The 13,262-nt window shown below is 35.0% G+C and overlaps 2 protein-coding genes across 4 annotated transcripts; both read left to right on the forward strand.

Annotated features, from left to right (window-relative positions):
* Positions 1-3,192: 3,192 nt before the first annotated feature.
* Positions 3,193-6,021, forward strand: LOC109101700 (U3 small nucleolar ribonucleoprotein protein IMP3-like). Its single transcript, XM_042719298.1, has 8 exons — positions 3,193-3,322; positions 3,489-3,597; positions 3,682-3,756; positions 3,892-3,971; positions 4,362-4,374; positions 4,525-4,532; positions 5,223-5,317; positions 5,995-6,021. Exons 1-8 carry the CDS (start codon positions 3,193-3,195, stop codon positions 6,019-6,021), a joined length of 537 nt encoding a protein of 178 aa, XP_042575232.1.
* Positions 6,022-6,151: 130 nt separating this feature from the next.
* LOC109101737 (uncharacterized protein C1orf21 homolog) lies at positions 6,152-13,070 on the forward strand. Of its 3 annotated transcripts, none has more exons than XM_019115147.2 (6): positions 6,152-6,306; positions 9,323-9,461; positions 9,780-9,865; positions 9,951-10,015; positions 10,105-10,165; positions 11,875-13,070. In XM_019115147.2, the coding sequence occupies exons 2-6, from the start codon at positions 9,371-9,373 to the stop codon at positions 11,911-11,913; spliced, it is 342 nt and encodes a 113-aa protein (XP_018970692.1). In that variant the 5' UTR covers positions 6,152-6,306; positions 9,323-9,370; the 3' UTR covers positions 11,914-13,070. The 3 variants fall into 3 exon arrangements, with proteins under 3 accessions (XP_018970692.1, XP_018970698.1, XP_018970704.1); XM_019115153.2 differs by having other exon boundaries at positions 6,193-6,306; positions 9,296-9,461; XM_019115159.2 differs by lacking the exon at positions 6,152-6,306 and adding an exon at positions 8,565-9,239.
* Positions 13,071-13,262: the final 192 nt, after the last annotated feature.

Raw genomic sequence — 13,262 nt, forward strand, 5'->3', positions numbered from 1 at the left:
CGGTAAGAGGAAAAAGAAAATGCCATCGAAACTTTTCGGAAGACAGTCAGTTCTCCTCAGAAATACATCCATATTCACCCCACCCTAAGGTTTTCTTTCAGTATTTCAATGAATTTGTTCTGTCTGGTACAGTATTTTCTCTACTTGCGCGACTTCTCTCTCCTCTTTGTGTCCGTCTTCAGTGCATCTGTCTTAAAGATAATATATCATGATGATCACTACGTTTGTGTTAGCAAATTGCATCCTGTCAGGAATAACCTGCCCGTGCTGTTTTTAACCTGCTCTTTTTTGATTACTGTCAGTTATGCTGGCGTTGCCAGATATTGAAAAAAAAAAAAAAAAAAAAAATCTAAAAATAAATAAACCGCAATGAGTCCAAATCTTGAGTTATGGAATTAATATAAAGATATCGCTGTCCTTAACTTGCAAAGTCCCACTTATATCATTAGAAAAACATTTATTTCATAATGATATTTCCCCCCATTTTAAATTCTTATTATCCAATGAAAGGATTAACAATGCAGATGAATTTTCACAGCCTTTTTTGATCATATTTACCAAGGGGGCCAATATTTTTGGCCACGACTGTGTATATATATATATATATATATATATATATATATATATATATATGTCTTAATTCAAATATCTAAAAAAGGTACATTTATGGCACTCAGACAGGTGCAATTGTGTTGATAGAGGAAACAAGCTACATTTCTACTTTCAATATTTGTGCTTCAGTTTAGACATTCCTCTTTAAAAGTGAAAAAAGTATCGGCTGTAATGCAAAGTGACCCGAATTAGGTTTTTGACCTTTGAAAATGGGAAAAATTTAAATGTGGAGCAACACTGAGCTCCCAATATCTCTGCAACCACACTGAACTTTAACAATAAGAACACCAAATACTGGTGATGCTGATAATCTCAGGTGATTATTTGCTTTATTAAAAGTTAAACGTGTGTAATACGAGTTTAAATATCATTTTGCGTGACATTTATAGCCTGAAAACAACAACAGAGAGAAATTTTGAAAATAAATTAAAGCAAAGATGTACGTTTAAAAAGAAACTGTGAACTCCCTGCGAACCAACGAGTGTATTCCATAACAAAGATGGTATCAGTCACTCAATATGTACATTTAATGATGTTTAAAAGGTTTCATATTTGTAATTAGAACACGGCGTTATGTTTTCAAAGCTAGCATGCTGTTGCTAGCCCCTCCAAAATCACCTACCCTAACTTTAGGCACAATAAGATGCGAAAGAGAAATGAACATGCGATCGCATACTGACTGAGAGCGGCTCAGCTTCATTCACAGCTACTGTTCTCAGCTTTTTAGTGTCCAAATTCACACTTTTCAAAAAAAAAAAAAACTGATATTTTCTGCGAGATCTGTCCTGACCCAACGTCCTGTTTGACAAGGAAATGATTACATAATTTAGAGAAATGTTCAAATATCAGTCTGGTTCATCATTATCTTACAGTTCACACAAAAAACAATGGGTTTGGTAGGTAACTAATTATTTATATAAAGATAGGAAGCAGTTTCTATCTGCAGCTACACCACTGGAACCTGAAAGTGCAGTTTGAGAACCTGCTTTTGTTTGTGAGAAGTTTCCTCTCAGTCTTCTATTAATCTCAGGCACATAAGATAATCAATCTTTCCCCTGATTAACCTGGATTTAACATTTTTCAAACATGACACGTCCCTATGCAAAAGTATACAAACGTGTTCAAGGTAAACTGCACAGCATGGCATTTTTTAAATATATATATATATATATATATATATATATATATATATATATATATATATAATAGAAATATACACTAAAAATATATAGATTTTCCTTTCTATTATTTGAAGCTTTACATTGTTAAACTTAAACATGATCTATGTTAAAACCCTAGCCCTGGTCTCCCAATCATATTAACGTGTTTTCAGGAATATGATACTGTACTTTCTGCACAGGAATGTTTGTGGTTATAGACATTTGATTAAAGTGTGTCTCAAAATCTGGTGAGCTGCCTACCTGGACAGCATTTTAGGGCATGTTTGAGCGTCCTAACGTCCGAATGCTGACATATATATGGTTCAGCTCATGTGGTAGCATTTGCAAGTATTCAGCAGTCATTACACACAAAACGATTACTTCCTCAACCACACTGTCAGCGCGAGTCAAAGTGTGCCCGACACTCATGTTTCTGTCGTGTCAGTTTCACCAAAACTTTTTTAAATTTTCTGTCGTGTCAGTTTCACCAAAACTTTTTTAAATGAAGGTGGAAAGTTGCATACAGTGGCATCTATCGTTAAGGGTGAGTATTGCATGAAAGGGTGTGTATTTTTTCTGAAAAAAAAAATAAAACAAATAATACATACATATATAATATATATATATATATATATATATATATATATATATATATATATATATATATATATATATATATATATATATATATATATATAGGTTTTTTTTGTTTTGTTTTGTTTTTCTGAAAAAAATACACACCCTTTCATGCAATACACACCCATAACTAACTGAAATAAACCTGGCTTATTTGCTAAACTTGTTTTATGAAACAGCTCCCTGCACCAGTTTGGAAATAAAAATAAATAAATATCATGGTAATTTCTGTCCAAAAAGATTTTGTATTTGTTTAAAAATGTATTGCAGAGTAATTAAGTAATTTTCTTTAACTGAACTTTACTTGGGATAAGAAATCTATAAATTACTCATTACTAATGAATTAAATACAAATTATTATTATTTTCGTTTTATTGTTAGTTTTATCCTGTACAGTTATTTTATGGTTATTTTTTAAAATCATTTTTATGTAGCACACTTTGAATTACTGTATAAAATGTGCCTTGTCTTTGACTTCCGTTATTGTTTGTGTATATTTATTATGTATATATAAATACACATACATACAGTATATATTTTGAAAATATTCACATGTATTTACATGTCTATATTTATATTTATATAATTTATATTATAAATTACATATTTTTCTTAAATATATGCATGTAGTGTGTATTTATATGTAAATAATAAATATACACAGTACACGCACATATAATGCAATCAAAAACTTTTATTTTGGATGCTATTAATCGCGATTAATCAGAAACTAGAGAATAACAGCTATACCGTTGTGATAAATATAGTTGGTTTAATTTCCAAAATGGTTCTTAAATTGAAATTTCACAAGCAGAAACTCTTGAAGGAAGTTGATTTTATTAACTGGGAGGTTGACAACAATTTACACGAGGTTAAAATGTTAAGAAAATATCATATTGAGAAGAGAGAAGATTGCACTAAGTAAGGAACTGTATTTAACTTAATAACCTTAACCTGACATAGTATATTTGTTTTAAGAAAATATATCTTTCTTACATGCAATTGTTCATATTTTAGAGGAAGTGAATGATGAGCCAAAACATGACTTATGAATCAAAAACATTTATGATCTCTCTGTAGATACAACAAAAAAAAGTCGAAATATCAGAGAATTGGCACAGAAAATATGGGACTTTGATGAAAAGGATGGTTTCAGAGCTCAAAGCACAGCCCTTTTCTTGGAAAAACTGTAAGTTTGGGAACCTGTGGATGATTTGTGGGCACTAGAGCTGCAGTCCTGTCTAGAGATCGAGTGTGTTTCTCTTTGTTGCAGTTACAGTGTTGGTTTGATCCCCACCAAACAGAAACTCTCCCTTACGAATGAAGTCAGTGCATCTGCATTCTGCAGGTAAGATGCGCTGCAACATTAATAGAAAAACAACACAATGTGCTGAACTGGTCAAAAGCAACTAGTTTTATCTTTTGTTTCTAATGCCTGTTCCTTTTGTGTACTGTTTTTTCTGATTGCTGTCATTTTCTGCAGGAGACGACTTCCCACAATCATGCTAAAACTGCGTATGGCTCAGAACCTGAAGACTGCCATAACCTTCATAGAGCAGGGCTGTATCCTTTATCATAAATCACACTGAACTCTATACACACACACACACGTTATCTGCTGTATGTGTTATATACATATTATGCTGTATATTATCTGCATCAACTTTTATTGACAATTTAATGACTTGTATAATTAATTTACTCGATCTTCAAATATATTGGATGTTCACTTATAGGGTTACTCCATCCCAAAATGAAAATGTTGTCATTAATCGTTTACCCCCATGTCGTTCCAAACCCATAAAAGCTCAGTTCGTCTTCGGAACACAATTTAAGATATTTTGGATGAAAGCCGGGAGGCCTGTGACTGTCCCATTGACTGCCAAATAAATAACAGTGTCAAGGTCCAGGAAAGTGTGAAAGTCGTCGTCAGTATACTCCATCTGTCATCAGACGTGCAATCTGGGTTATATGAAGCGACGGGAACACTTTTTGTAAGCGAAGAAAATAAAAATAATGACTTTTTTCAATAATTCCTTTGTCATCAGTCTCCTCTGTGTCCCTCCACATCACCGTATGCTCTTCTGTATCATCCGCACCACAAGGATAGTCACAGACCTCCCGGTTTTCATCCAAAATATCTTAAATTGTGTTCCGAAGACGAACAAAGCTTTTACGGGTTTGGAACGACATGGGGGTAAGTGATTAATGACAAAACTTTCATTTTGGGGTGGAGTATCCCTTTAATTTTAAAGGAATGGTCTAACCAAAAATGAAAATTTGTCCAAACATTTACTCACCCTTGGACCATCCAAGATGTAGATGAGATGTTTTTCCATCAGAACAGATGGATTTTCATCACCCTCTGCAGTAAATGGGTGCCGTCAAGATGAGAGTCCAAACAGCTGATATAAACATCACAGTAATCCACACCACTCTAGTCCATCAATTAACGTCTAGTCCACAAATTAACGATGGATTTATTTTTTACAAGCATGCAGCTTTTGGCTTCATAATATGTCAGTTGATGGACTGGAGTGGTGTGGATTATTGTGATGTTTTTATCAATTGTCATTCTGACGGCACCCATTCACTGCAGTGGATCCATTGATGGAATGCTACATATCCTCAACATCTATTCTAATGTTCTGAAACTCATCTACATCTTGGATGACCAGAGGATGAGTGCAATTTATTATTTTTCTTCTTTTAATTTTATTTTTTGGTAAGTTTTCATTTTTGAGTGAAGGGAACACAATGTTAATTTTTATATAATGAACTTTTGTTTGAATCTGGAGCAAATGAAATGTTAAGTTATTGTGCAATACTCTTACAGGAGTTTGGAAGACTTTGTCACATGGGTGGATTCATCCAAGATCAAACAACATGTCATGAACTACAATGAGGAGGTATGTCATTATGATGTATATTATGAACATCATCTTGTAGAGTTTATAAATAATTGTACAAAAGTTTGGGGTCCGTAAGATTATAATGCTTTTGAAAGAAATGTGTTTTCATTTGAATACATTGTAAAATGTATTTTATTCCTGTGATCAAAGCTGAATTTTCAGCATCATTACTCCAGTCTTCAGTGTCACATGATCCTTCAGAAATCATTCTGATCTGCTGCTCAAGAAACATTTATCATGAACGTTGAAAGCAGTTTTTTCAGGATTCTTTGATGACCAGAAAGTTAAAAAGAAAATAATTTATTGAAATAGAAGTCTTTTGTAACATTGTAAGTGTTTTTTTATTGTCACATCTGATCAATTTTAATCTGTCCTTGCTGAATAAAAAAAATAAAAATAAATACTGAATACTTACACATACAAAAACCTTTTATTAATCAAATGATTTCAGCAAATGTTTCATATTTAATTCATACAAACCTCCCTGTATGGACTAAAAGTCTGACATCAGACAGGTTTTTTTAAAGGCACTAAAATGTGAATGACATTTTTATATAAATAGTGTAATCATGTAAGCACCAACAGAGTCAGATTTTCTGCTATTAAAAATAGTTATTAAACATGTTTGAACTAATTGCTCATTTAACATTACAATTCTGTTTTTGTTCTTTCAGCGAGATGACTTTGACCTCATCGTCTAAATCTCCTAATACACTGGATTTCGACCAGAAACGGTCAGTGCATCAAGAGCAGCTGTTCATTTGTGATTCATCAAAGAGCAACCTATTTAATTGTGTTTTTGTAATCTGTAAACCTGTCATCCGTTGAACTGCTCTGCGCTCTACTGCTTCTTTCTGTGCGGACTGATCGACTGATTCAGCGTATCGATTATTCACGTCTGTGGGCTGATCTGTACGGAGCTGATCGCGCTTGAACGCTTTTGCTGATCACGAACAGCACGATTAAACTCTGCATCTGCACTGAAGGTGAGATCAGCCGCATAAGGTGCTTCCTTATGCCCTCACCTCATTCTGTGTTCATAATTTCATTAATTCGAGTGAAGCGTATCTTTGTGTTGCGACCATTGTTGTTGTCCTGTTCTGGTGAACATCACCAACAAATCACATCTGATTTGATTTAATGTGCATCAACAACAGCTTGAGCGCAATTGGAGCGCAGCTAGTTGTGTGTTTGGTTATTATTGGGTTATGAAGTGTTTATTATTATGCACGTTCACTACTAGGCCACAGTGCTCGCTTGCTACAAGATGCAATGTTAATTATGGAAATAAAACCGTCGTGAGTGCTCTATGATGACTCTTAATATTTTTTGCTTTCAGGTCATTTTTGTTAGTTCTTGTTTGGTGCACAGACGTGTCGCCGTGTAAACTCTTTATGTGACATCTTAATGTGATGGGAAGAGTTGTGTGAGTAACGGCTCTCGGCTCTGAGAGCGATTAGTTCTGCCTCGCTGCATTGCCTGCTCGCAGCTCTTTTCTTGTGATGCCACACAAGGGCCCTTTATGCGAGGCTCCAGCTGGACGTGCTGCATGTTTGCTCTGATTGGATGATTCTCATGCACGAGAAATTACGTCTTCCTGCAATTATAACAGTCTGCTCTCATAAGACAAATTGGTTTAAAACTGATGTCCATGTTAAAATATACCTTTATATATGATATGTGACCCTGGAGCACAAAACCAGTCGCAAGGGTCCATTTTTTTTTACAAAATTGAGATGTGTGCATCATCTGAAAACTGAATAAATAAGCTTTCCATTGATGTATGGTGTTTTAGGGATACAACTATTAAAAAATTTGGAATCTGAGGGTGCAAAATAATTGATAAAATCGCCTTTAAAGTTGTCCAAATGAAGTCCTTAGCCATGCATATTACTAATGAATGGATTTACTAAATATCTTCAGATTTTTGTCATAAAATAAATATAGATCATTTTGACCCATACGATGTACCGTGGCTATTGCTACAAATACTGTATACCTGTGCAACTTATGACTGGTTTTGTGCTCAACAGTCACAAATACATGTGCAAATTTTAATAATTATAAAGACTTTAATACGTATAAAGATAATGATGTAATGTTATGGTAGTATTTACCTATTTAAAGCTATAGTTCTCACAAAAATAATTCTGTAATAGTGATTTTATGAGTGTTTTTTTTATTATTAATTTTAGTAATTTTATTTCAAGGTAACAGTATATATGTGACCCTGGACTACAAAACCAGTCTTTATGCATCATCTGAAAGAATAAAAAATAATCCCACCAATGAATTATTTTTTATTAGGACAACAATATTCCGACAAAAAACTATTTGAAAATCTGGAATCTGAGGGTGCAAAAAAAATCTAAATATTGAAAAAATCGCCTTTATATTCTTCACTATGTATATTAATATTTATTTCTTTTTAGTAAAGTTACAAATGTGATTAAGTCAAGAGCAGTGAGAGGTTTTCTCTGTTGTTGTTTGATTAACATGAATGACTGCTGTCACTTTAAGAGCTGCCCGGATCGAATATACTGTTAAACATTTTTATATATGTTTGTCTATTAACATTCAAGGCAGTGGTGCTGTCCAGTGTATAAATGTAGTGCTACACCTGAAAATATTCAGCTAAAGCATGGAAAAAGAACATCTGTTTCGGCCAAAGCAGTTTTGGAGGGCCGACATTATTTCCTGAAATGGTGATGTTTGAAGTGTTTAGCCTGTGAATAATCTACAGGTGAAGTAGTAAGAGTAACAAACCATAAGGTAACCATAACAAAAAAATGATGCTAGAGTAGAAACAAGTAAAAGTGCTATGTATCTCATTGCCAAACAACTTTACCTGAAGAACTGATTTAATAGTAACCAAATGTAATTTATTTATTAAAACTTTGTTTTCGGTTTTAGTTTTCAGCTAGATGGAAACTTTAATTTATATTTCAATATTTCGGTAAAAGAAAATTGATGCATCACAGTAAAAAACAAAAATACTTTTTTTCACTTGAATACAAAATAAAGTTATACAGGTTTGGAACAACTTGAGAATGAGTATCATAAAAGTTTTTTTCTTCTTTTTTTTTGGAGATTTTGCAAAATACAAAAATCTCAATAACTACTTGCCAAACTTCCATTTTGACATTTTGACATGACATCTTTCAAATCAGTTTTTAAATCTGACATAAATGGTATTATATAAACATTGTTTCTTACTCTCAAAAAAATGAAGAAAAAAAAAAAAACATATTTCAAGTTGGCCCAGCCATTAACTTAAAAAATGCTAACTTGTTTCCAGGATTTAGTATTCCATTCTTTGTAATAGCAGTGGTCCATCTCAGCTACACACAGTCTCTGGTTAAGCTCATTTAAATTTGTTTTAGACCATTAGACATGACATTACAGTGCCTTGGAAGTCTGCCCGAAGCAAGTGTTCTTAGAAGGAACTTTGATACACAGAAGCAGTGTTTAGTCATTGACTGACTGAACAACAAGCTGCACAATCGAGGCCACTTCTGCTTGTCAGATGTCCATACTGTACCTGCAGTTACATGCAATGACATTATAAATGGTTTAGTGTCCAAAGCATCTATAGAATTAGTTTTATTTCCCCAACTATCTTTTCAAAAGATTTTGTTTCAAGTCATTTTCATAGATATGGGTAACTCATATGACCCTGTGTTTACGTTATATATCTTTAATCTTTTCTTATCAGTCCATCCCACCATTTCTAATCTATTTCTAATGACTGACGTCCAAACGCACCAGCATCCGCTGCTCAGGCCAGTGTTCCATTAACCCGAATTCATATCAGCTGCTCAGCACAAGCAGGAAACATACACGTGACACACCCAGATATGAAATTGAAGTTCAGCATTTATCAGTACAGATACACTAAGCTCCATGTTACTGCGTTATTGTATGTTTATGTAGATTGCTTTGTTTGAGTACTAAATGCTTGTGTTTTTGCTGCAGAACTCATGGCTGTGTTTGTTGGGTCAGGTGCAGTAGAGAGTGCCATGCAGGAAGGAGAGGAGAGGAAGTGAGGCGATGGGCTGCACCTCAGCCAAGCAGTTGTCATCTGTACCCAGTGATGAAGAGGGCCGGGGTAAGGCCTACAGCAACGGAGATGCCTTCTCCGGTCAGTGTCCCAGCTGTGTGTCCACAGATATTCACTCTAGATAATGTGATATAGAGCCGGAGTCAGTGTTGAATTTCATTGAAAATTCCAATTTGGTACCTGACTTAGAATTGACTTGTTTACTTTCTTACTATGTTACTGTACATGATCCATAAATGCAAGTCACTTAAAATAAATATCTTTGTGAGTATTGGTGGTAATTCGGGATTATTTTGTTAAATATGTTGTTTAACTCCGAAAGATCATGTTACCGAAGTAAAATAGATTAAGAATCCTGTGTCCAGGTGATTTTAAGTGTACTTTACACTTTCTGTTTAGATGAGTACAGACTGAAAGGAGTTGAGAAGGTGAAGTACATGCATGGAGAAGAGGAGTGCACGAACACACAAAACCAAGAGACCTTGGTAAAGATTGATACATAGTATTATGTATCTCCAAATAATCATACTATTCTGTAGAGCATACATTTTTCCTCTTCATGTCTTGCAGGAAAAGAGCACATTTTTGCACAATGGCAGGCACAAAGATGCCACTGGGAATAGTAATAAGATAAGGTGAGTACGTGTTTGGGTTCTGCTCTAGTATTCAGTAATGGAGAGTTGAAGACCAATGAGATGTTCACCAAGCCTTCATTGTTCCTCAGTATCCACTCTTCAGAGAGCCAGCAGGAGTTCTTCAGGATGCTGGATGAGAAGATTGAAAAGGTGATGGAAGTAGCATCACTATTACTATTGCTCTAAGGTTGAGAGGCTTTCTCAAGTCCCTAAAGCCCATGGTATACTTTGGTATTACACTAGGGCATGTGTATAGAATGCATGGGATGTAAATTTTATTACAATCACAGTATGCATGTACTTTACACACACAGCCTTTTCTAACCATGTATACACATGCGCCCTTCAATTTTTAAATTTTTTCACACTTTACACATTGTTTGTCCTATGCACACTTAATGGCGTATACGTTGAAAGGCTATGTGGCCAGCTGTTTGTTTGCACCAAAACTAAAGTTTACTTCAGGCTTAAGCATTTGCGTAACAACTGAAGTATACTTTGAGTTTAAGCATTTGTGTAAAAACCGAAGTATACTTCAGGCTTAAGTATTTACCTGAAAACCGAAGTATACATTATGCTTAAAGAGTTAGTTCACCCTAAAATGAAAATTAGCCCATGTTTTACTCACCCTCAAGGCATCCTAGGTGTATATGACTTTCTTATTTCAGACGAATCCAATCGGAGTTATATTAAAAATGATCCTTGCTCTTTCAAGCATTAGAATGGGAGTAGGCGGGTGTTTTTCTTTTTTCAACAGTCCAAAAGTAGTCAAATAAAGTGCATCCATCTATAATAAAACGTGCCTCACACAGCTCCAGAGGGTGAATAAAGTCCTCCTGTAGTGAATCGATGTGATTTTGTAAGAAAAATATCCATATTTAAAACATTATAAACACTTTTCTCTCACTTCCGCTAACTGTTGTAGATGACGTAGCTGGTGATTTGTGACGAATGCGGAAGCATGGAGGAGAGACAGCAAAACAAAAAGCCGGTCATGAATTAGAAGCACAGACTGAGGATTTTTAAAGAATGTCAGAGGATTTCAGTTTAAGTCAGGATGAGACTGGTTTTCCTTTGGTAAAGTAAGGAAACTTTGATTCCTTTGCTTGTGTAAACAAACTCACGAGACTAGCATATCTCTCCCGGTGCTTGCGCAACGCATACATCCTACATCATCCGCCCAGAACGGCTTGCACGAATGACAGTTAGCGGAAGTGAGAGAAAAGTGTTTTATAACCTTTTAAATATGTTTATTTTTCTTACAAAAACGCATCGATTCACTACAGGAGGCCTTTATTCACCCACCGGAGCGGTGTGAGGCACGTTTTATTATGGATGGATGCGCTTTATTTGACTAGTTTTGGATTGTTTAAAAAAGCACCCGCCTACTCCCATTCTAACACTTGGAAGAGCAAGGATCATTTTTAATATAACTCAGACTGGATTCATCTGAAAGAAGAAAGTCATATACACCTAGGATGTCTTGAGGGTGAGTAAAACATGGGCTAATTTTCATTTTTGTAAATTTTTCTTTAAGCATTTGTGTAAAAACCAAAATATACTTCAGCCTTAAGGATCTGCGTAAAAACTGAAGCTCAAAGTATACTTAAGCATTTGCGTAAAAACCAAAGTATAATTTAGGCTTAGATGTTTGTTTAAAAACCGAAGTATACTTTAGTCATAAAGGTTTGCATAAAAACCCAAAGTATACTTTAGATTTAAGCGTTTGCATCAAAATAAAAGTACACTTAAGCTTAACCATGAGTAATACACTTCAGAAAATGTCTATTTTAATAGTTTTATTTTTGTTTGTTTGTTTTTTGAGGTACCTTCCCTTAATATGACTCCTACATTTACAGGGACGGGACTACTGTTCGGACGAGGAGGATATGACATAGCACGCTGAGACGTTTGACTCACACCAACATTGAGTCAATCCTGTCCCAAAGTTCTTTACACTTGCTTTCCATGCCTCTTTACCCAACAAGTATGAATCTTGGGTTCAACCCAGTTATCTACTCTGTTTACAATCTACACACTCTCCCAAATGTCTTACAGGTCAGTATTTGAGACTCTTCTGGACTAGTATTTAAACGGTATGGGGGCATGGAAAGGACATGGTTAAGGAGACTGGGATTTGGCCCAAGATTTGAATGGGAAAGCCATTTTCAGACTGTTCCTCAATCCCTTGCCTTACACTACCCATAAGCCTTCTCCTACTCATAGACTACATACAGTGGAGAGAGCCATGCTGAGAATCCAGGATTTCGCCCTCCATTTGACATGGACACTAGCAGAGGAGACGATATCTTCTCGAGAGGACATACCTACTGAGAGACTTGTGTGATTCTGTCCAGCTCACGCTGTTGAGACACAGTAGGTGAAAGCGTATGGACAGAAACACAAGGCCATTTCTAGCATTCCAATTGTTTTTTTAATGAAGTATTTTTCACCCACAGTGTATTATGTATATGTCTTTTTGACCTTTTTCTTTGAGTTATGTTATAATGCTCAGGACAGCAGTGCTGTATGTATCATCACTAGATTTGTTTGTTAGATGAGGGCAGTGCAGTTCCTTCAGAGCCGGTCTTGAGGAAGTGTTGGGCGGTGGAGATAGATCATAGCATCTAGCTGTGTTTAGAGACGCCAGTTACAGCATCTTAAGGTCATGTAGTTTTCACATACTCATTTTACTCTATATAACAGGTGGATATCATGGGTTCGCTTGACATTTATAGTTACTATTCTTGAGTTGAAAACCAGTAGAAGTTTTAAAACCAGCCTTCAGAAAGTTTTACATAGATATGTTTTTATTACCAGGAAGTGCTTCTTCCTTTTACAGTATGACAGTAATTTGCCATAGCCTTAAGCACACAGTGTTTTCTTTTCTGAAATAAGATACAACAATAAGCCATTAATTTCTGTGTTTTCACACTAAAGTGAACAGTATCCCACATGTATGCTTCTCTATGTACACATTTGGGTCAAACAAAATTGCCAAAAATGCAAGTGTGATGCTGAGTGCAAGAATAAATAATACACTATGACCAACTAACCAAGGAAAAGCATCTGGTTTATTGATGTTTTTTTTTTTTCTTTCATATAATGAAGTCAATGGGGTCCAATGTTTTGTATTTTTTACAGAAAAACTAAAAAGTCATTAAAGGGATACTCCATCCCAAAATGAAAATTTTGTCATTAAATCACTTACCCCCATGTCCTTCCAAACCCGTAAAAGCTTTGTTCG

This window comes from Cyprinus carpio, chromosome B2 (assembly GCF_018340385.1).
Source record: "Cyprinus carpio isolate SPL01 chromosome B2, ASM1834038v1, whole genome shotgun sequence".
NCBI classification, from domain to species: domain Eukaryota; kingdom Metazoa; phylum Chordata; class Actinopteri; order Cypriniformes; family Cyprinidae; genus Cyprinus; species Cyprinus carpio.